The sequence below is a fragment of the Diplotaxodon limnothrissa genome, linkage group LG9, assembly GCF_057381915.1.
Source record: "Diplotaxodon limnothrissa isolate DT_005_m linkage group LG9, D_limnothrissa_male_GT1.1, whole genome shotgun sequence".
Classification (NCBI taxonomy): domain Eukaryota; kingdom Metazoa; phylum Chordata; class Actinopteri; order Cichliformes; family Cichlidae; genus Diplotaxodon; species Diplotaxodon limnothrissa.
Genome location: NC_140604.1, coordinates 36,274,605 through 36,282,225, shown reverse-complemented (window position 1 = coordinate 36,282,225; position 7,621 = coordinate 36,274,605). Strand labels below are relative to the sequence as shown.

Genomic DNA, 7,621 nt, shown 5'->3' with positions numbered 1-7,621 from the left:
CGGCCTGATGTCATTCATATCTTTGGCGTCTGCTGGACTCCGAGCAGGTCTGGACCGCATGTTGGAGGACGGACTAACGATCCCACCAGGACAGGAGGAGGCGTCACTGCTGAACAGCTCTGCTGTGTGGGACGAGCAGCTGGACGAGGACAACTCAGGTTCCCTATAATCCCCAAAGTATTTTAGCACATCTGGAGATGCTCCTGGTGGTTTTATACACTCTTGGTTTTCAGTTAGCACTGATCTAAATTACTGTTAGAATAAAATGAAAACGAAGGTTGTATTTAACGTAAAGAATGCTTACACATCTCTCCACCTGTTCTAGATGAATAGTCTGTGTTTGTGGCACTGACTGGGAGAGAGCTCTGCTGCACACAGCACAGCCCACAGGATGAGGAAGCTGGAGGGGCTGCAGAGAACGATGGAGCCTCTGGAACAATCTGAGTCACGTGACCTGGGTAACAGGCGTCAAACCAACAGTGACACCTAACATGGACCAAAATACTGCAGTAAATACTGCAGTAAATACTGCATTACTTTGCTAAAACATTCAGATTACAGTTAGACAAAGCTTAGCTTCTCTCAGTGTTCGATGCTACACAGCGTTTAACCAAAACATGTGGAACTATTAACAACTACACAGAGTACGGTAACAATGCAGTGTTGATGTGACCAGTACTTTACTTGGTAATCAGCTGCCATTCTTTGGGCTCCTGGAACTGAAGTCACTGAATCCAGCAACACTTACAGATTTCCTTTGAATCAACTGTAAAACAGAGATGTTGTAACCTTCAGGCAGGACTGATGGGGGAGCTGGAGTGGATCTAAGCTTTAGTCTGGATCCACAGTGTTCACCTTACAGGATTACGGTGGAACGAAAACATGCAGTCAATCCTGTATGATCTTATACTTCAGGATACAGTGGAATGATGATCCTGCTGAACAGTTCTTGTTATTTTCATCAAGCAGCGACAAACATCAGCTAATGTTTACCAACATCTTTACTCCTTTAGTTTCCACATCAGAGAGAACCTCGCGTAAGGACGCCAACATGGCTAACTGCTGCACCCATCATGGTTCTGAACCAGGGGTGGGCAATTTCAGGCCCAAGGGTCGGTGTTCTGCAGGTTTTAGATCTCATCTCGGGTCAACACACTTGAATCACATGATTCGTTCGTTGCCAGGCCTCTGGAGAACTTCAGGACATGGGGAGGAGCTAATTTAGCCATTTAAATCAGCTGTGTTGGTTCAAGGACATCTAAAACCTGCAGGGACACCGGCCCTCGAGGCCTGGAGTTGCCCACCCCTGTTCTAAACTCTGTAAGTGTTCAGGTGCTCTCACAGAACCAGAGATCTCCTTACAGTTGTGGTCAAACTTTTATTTTGAAAGGTCCGTTTTCATCAGGAAGGATGTGAACATGGATTGTCCAGTCATCCCTGGAGCACGTGCAGGACACCAGCCTGTTTCCATCTGTGATGTTTGAAGCTGTTTATGATCAAAATAAAAACCAGTCTGTACGAGAATGTTTTAAATTAATATCTAAGGACGCTTCGAGGTGCTCTGCATGTAAAATACTGTATATACGGTATATACACAGTACTACAGGTATATACAGCTGATACTATATAGTACCTGATACTTTGAGCTCCTGCAAGAAATCTTGCAAACATGTAAGATCCTCGTCTCAGTGCCCACACGTCTCTTTGACTGTGGTTGGCAGCTCATCAGAACAAAGTCAGCGTCTGTAACGTAGATTATACTGTTCAGTCTAAGCTTTACATGCTAACAGGAAACTACAGATCAGACTGCAGCTGATTGGTTAATGTCACGGCCTTTTATGTTCCAAACACCAACAAAGTCCCAGCAAAGGCCGTGGGTGGCAACAGGAGGTTTGTTTTAGAGCGCACTTCTGACTCCATTGTTTAAAAATCATATGCCGTTTATTTCGTGCAAAATTATAAACAAAAATCAACCAAATAACTTCTTACAACTTAAAATTAAACGAAAGTTACCTTAATTTGCTTTAACAACTTCAAAAGTGGTCAAAAAAATCATTTTCTAACCCTCCCGTCCTCCCATCAGACATTTGGCAAACAAAAAACCATCCTCACCACACCCCTCCAGGTGCTCTTAATCCCCTGATTAATGGGCGGGTCCATGAGCCAATGAACCAATCACTTTCCAAAACCTTTTCCAATAAAAGGAATTACAAAGTTACGTAACAAAACTAGGTCAGCATATTCTTACAACTTTAAAGAAAAAACAAAAATTGATACAAATTACGTTTTATAAACATTCAACAAAAACACAACATTTAATATTTACTTTGAAGACGTTCCCAGGAACAAGCTCCAGGATTTAGGATCACCAGGATCACACAGACCCACTCAGTCCGCACAGACCCACTCAGACCCACACACTCCCACACAGACCCACACAAACCCACTCAGTCCACACAGACCCACTCAGACCCAAACAGACCCACTCAGACCCACACACTCCCACACAGACCCACACAAACCCACTCAGTCCACACAGACCCACTCAGACCCAAACAGACCCACTCAGACCCACACAAACCCACTCAGTCCACACAGACCTACTCAGACCCACACAGACCTACACTGTGTGGATTTTCCTACGGTAATGACATCTCATCATCGGTCTCATCAGAGGACAGTGTTCCTTTGCATGTGTCGACTGCAAGCACCTGCAGAGGCATCACTTCATTACGTGGTAACACATCTGCTTTGCTGTGAGTGTGCAGGTGGAGTGGGTGTGTCTCTGAAGAAAGCATGAACAGCATCAGCTGCACAGTCATGCTGCAGTGCGAGCAGCAGGAAGGCCTACACACAAACTAACAACAACCCTCACACAGCCGTCCTCCACGAGGTTTCTAATGTCAGTTAAAAGCCAGTAAGCAGAGTGGACTTGTGTGTGCCTCCGGTTAAACGTGTCTGCTGATTCTACAAACGTCCCTCTGCACAGTCACCGTGGTCTGTAAGAGCTCCTCACAGCTGTGTGGGAGTGTGAGCGCTGTGACCTCGCTGCCTGATGTTAAACATCTGTTTTTGCCACCACTGAAGTCTGATTTGAAATATCCTGGAAATGACCTACGAGTTTAAAATAATGCAGTTTGGCATCAAATGAGAGTGATTGTCATCCGTCCTGATTAGCACAGTTTAATTCAGACACAGAGAAATTTTCTTTGCTCCAAATCATTTTATTTGGCCCCAAATAAAATTAATGTGTTTTTGCAGTGAACTCGGTTTTTATTCTTCAAACTCTTTGAAACCAACAGTTGTAATATTTTTATATTCCAGGTATTCCTCATAAAACACATTTGTGACATGAGGCCATTTGCATTTTTATTTATTTTTTAACTCATTTTGAGAAATTGCAGTTTTTGCGTCACCACTCTTCCACATAATCATAAGACATTTGTCTCATTTGGGTGAAGATGACATATTCTTAAACGTGCTCTGCAGCCACTGCAGGAGCTGGGTCCTCCCTCTGACAGGCACACGTTGTTCAGCCTCTGTAACACAATCACACAGCTCCCACACGCAGCAGAAAGCTGCCATGTGGTCTGTTTTCAGTCGGTAGGCTCTGGTCCTCTTGGCATCAAAGAAACAGGGAATATCTTCAAATCTTTGAATTGACATAGTGGCCTTGTACAAACACACTGACTGGGACATCCCAGTCCTTCTCACTTCCTGCGAGAACAGTCAATCCAAAGAAGGCCATGAGCTCATGTTTGGTTACATTTTTCCACTCTTTTCTCATCTGTGGCTGCTCTTCATGCCTCCATGTTTGTGCATGTCAGCACCTCACAGTGCTAAAGCCAGGTGCAGGCCCTGGCCGACCACTTGGTGTTTGAGCCTGGCTGGGAGGCAACTCTGAGACACGCCCCCTCCTTCCTTCCATATTGACTTATTCAGACGGACTTATGCATTTGTTTGGCTGCCTGCTCTGGACATAATGACAAACATGCTGATAATACAAAGGAATAAATACTGTATGATGGCTCTATAATGTAAGACGAACACTGATGGATCATCTGTGCAGGAAAAATGAGCTGAATCATCAGTGAGGCTCTGATACAAAGGTTTTTTACCCATGTGATGAGGGACGTATCCTGCCTAGAGCCTGCGACACACACAGGTGTGTAACACTTCCTGTTTACCTCCTTTTTAAGTAAGTAAGTAAAATTTTATTTATATAGCACATTTCTAGATAGAGATCACAAAGTGCTTTACAAGATATAACAGATTAAAAAGACAAGATACAAACAAAGTTAGCAAAAAGCAGTTTTAAAAAGATGTGTTTTTAGCTGTTTTTTAAAAGTAATCAATGAATCAGCGGACCGTAAGTCCTGAGGAAGAGAATTCCACAGTCTGGCGGCCACAGTAGCAAAAGCTCAATCACCCCTAGTTTTCAGTCTCGTATACTGAATGACAAGTAGGCCCTGACTACTCGACCTCAGAGACCTACTAGGGGCATAGGGCTGCAAAAGTTCAATAATATATGGTGGTGCTTGTTGTTGAAGAGCCTTAAAAGTTAAAACCAAAATCTTAAAATGGACTCTAAATTCGACAGGAAGCCAATGTAACTGCATAAGCAACGGTGTTATATGTGAATATTTAGAAACTTTCGTCAAAAGTCTTGCTGCAGCATTCTGAACGATCTGCAGACGCTCCAAGGAACCTTTGTTTAGACAAGTAAACAGGGAATTGCAATAGTCCAGTCGTGATGAGATAAAAGCATGAATAACAATCTCCAGTTCGGTATAGGATATTTACAGGTATTATTGTGTATTTTAAGTTGATGGTTTGTTGGCGTCACAGTTTGGGTGGTAATGTCCTCACCGACTGTCCCATAGATGGGACCTGATGTCATAAGACTTCATTTTACAGTTTTAAAATCTTTACTGTCATCTCGTCTGTTGATGATGAAGTCGCTGTAATCTGCACGGAGGGGGGCAGATCCACCTCCAGAGGGTGGAGCTGGTGGGGCTGTTTGTGGATGAACCTGCGGTGAGTTTGTGGGGGACAGATTAGCATTAGCAAGTAAACGAGCTGCAGTGATTATTATTAGGACAGGTTTGTTTAAAAAGCCCACGTCAGCCGACACGTGTGATGGAAGAACGACTCTTCAGCACATCACTGATGAGCTGCACGACGGACATCTGCATCACCGATTTCATGAAGCCAGCTGTTCGTCTTCGTGCCGCAGCATAGAAACACTAACATCATGACCTCAGCAACAGTGGACATCGATGTCATTGTGGCTGTTGCCATGGTTACTTTCAGGTGCGCTGTGTTGACATTTAGCTCGATTCCTCCTCGAGTTCAGCGCTCGGGCCTTTCTCCTCGGCTGTGACGTCTAGACTGTGTTTTAGATCATGTGTGTGTCGTGACGGCGTCGCTCTTAGAAACAGATGGCAGTGGATTCCTCCGCTTTAGGTTTGAGCCGTTAGCTTCCAGAGTGCGTTGCTACTACACTTAATAAGGCGTCACACAGTCTTTGACACCTGGCTGGATAGAGAGGATCCTGGGATCAGGCCCACTGTGGACGCCGCTGAGTTTTCAGGGCGCGCCCTGATGAAGCCTGCACTTCATTTGCATGATGAAGAAGGTTGGAGTGGGGTACAGGTGTGCCTGGTCTCAATCCACAGGGACTGAGACCAGGCACACCTGTACCCACCTGAGCCTGAATCTAATGACGAGGGCGAAGCTCAGCAGGAAGCAGCAGAGAAGAAAAGAAGACTCGAGCACAGCAAAACATCAGGACGCTTTATTCATCGTCTGAACAGCAGCACGCCGACGCTCTGACAGAAGCTCTCTGACACACGACGTCAGCGAACACATCACAGCTGGGACAACCTGCTCTGTAACTACATTTCCCAGAGTCCCTGGGGATAGAGTATTTATATACAAGGTTCACGTGTCTGGTGGTGCACACTGCGTGTTAGCGCCACCTGCAGCCCGCCCCGCTCACCACAGAAACTATGATTACATTAACAATAAAACTCCTCTTTGTTCAGATTTACACAAAATAATAAAACAGACGCACTCGTACAATCACCTCAGGTACACAGGTGAGCTCTTCCACTCACCTGTGGCACAACCAGTCATCGATAAAACTCTCCACCAATCAGAGACCGTGGTCAGGATTCAAAGGCACCACGACAGCGCGATGGGCCCGCCCCTTCATGACATAACAGAGGGCGGGTTTTGTTTACAGAATAAACGAGTATTGTTTTTTTTTTACCTGTTGGGAATCAGTGAGCCAATCGGATCGCTCGGGATCTGTGGTGCCTGCAGCAGGTGCAGCGCTGCTGTCGCTCATGTTGCCACGGTAATGATGCGATTGTCGATGAAACACGTGACAGTTTGTCACCATTAAAGTTTGAGGATTAAATAAAGAGACCACCAGAGATCCCTGATTGGCTCTAGCATACATCAATCACCCACAGGCCCCGCCCACCCTCAGAAGACTTGTCCAATCATACGCCTGCACTGTGCATCCCACCCCTTCTTCTTCTACGGTGGTCGGCTCGAGAGGAGCGCGGCGAGCCGTGACGACAGTCCAGAGGAGCCGGGCGATGATGTCACACTGCCTCCCCGTCCCCGCCTCCTTCTGGCATTGCCTCCTCCTCTCTCACTCCTTCATCTGGCTGTTCCTCCACCCCGCCTTTCTCTTCACCTCCCCCCTCATTACCATCGCCCTCCTCTTCCTCACACCCTCCCGCCTCTCTGTCCTCCTCCTCAGCCTCCATCTCTGTTTCTCCTCCCTCTCTCTCGTCTGTTGCCCCTCCCCCTCTGTCTCCCTCCGTCTCCTCATCATTGTTTCTGTCTGCCTTCTCTTTGGTCTCCTCCTCAGCCTCCACCTCTGTTGTCCCTCCATCTTCCTCTCCCTCTGTCACCTCCTCCCTCTCCTCTTTCTCTCCTTCTGTTTCCTCATCTTTATCCTCTCCCCCCTCCTCTCTCTCCTCGTTTTCCTCCTCCTCTCTCTCTCTGTCTGTCTCTGCAGCATCGGTCTCTCCTCCTGTTTCGGGGTCCCCGGCCTCCTGCTCCTCCTCCTCCTCCTGCTGATTTGACTCGGGTTTACTTTCTGTTTCTGGATTTGTTCCAGGCTCTGATCCCAGGTCCTGGTTCTGCTCTTGGTTTCGGTCCTGCTCCGGTCCCGCTGAGTCCAGAGCTGTCGGCTGAGGGGGGAGAGACTCCTTCCTCCCCAGACCTGCAGACAGAGACAGAGGGTGAGGTGAGGCGAGCCGGGTCTGAGGCGCCGCTCGATGTTTTCTGCTCTTCCTCCAAACCATCATCGTGTCTTTAGGTGGTGTTTGTATCATATCGGTCTCATAGACTCCAGTTTGTTCATGGAAATGTTTCTAACTGACATCTTATTCAGTGTTTCATTTTTCTATGCAACTGTCCACGGCTGTAACCCACGCGTGGGACTAATAAAGGTTATCTTATCTCAAGTGGAGAGTCCTCTTCACACACTGAGGTTAATTATGGAGTTCCACAGGGTTCAGTGCTAGGACCAATTCTGTTTACATTATACATGCTTCCCTTAGGCAGCATCATTAGAAGACATAGCATACATTTACACTGC

General features: G+C 46.6%; 1 protein-coding gene across 1 annotated transcript in view; it reads right to left on the bottom strand.

Annotated features, from left to right (window-relative positions):
• Positions 1 to 6,587: 6,587 nt before the first annotated feature.
• The window catches only part of LOC146626052 (uncharacterized), a 13,806-nt gene continuing 12,772 nt past the window's right edge, over positions 6,588 to 7,621 (bottom strand). Inside the window, exon 14 of the mRNA XM_085363167.1 lies at positions 6,588 to 7,243. Within this exon, the coding sequence (XP_085219293.1) occupies positions 6,615 to 7,243 (629 nt within the window). The 3' untranslated portion in view covers positions 6,588 to 6,614. The remainder of the gene's footprint in view (positions 7,244 to 7,621) is intronic.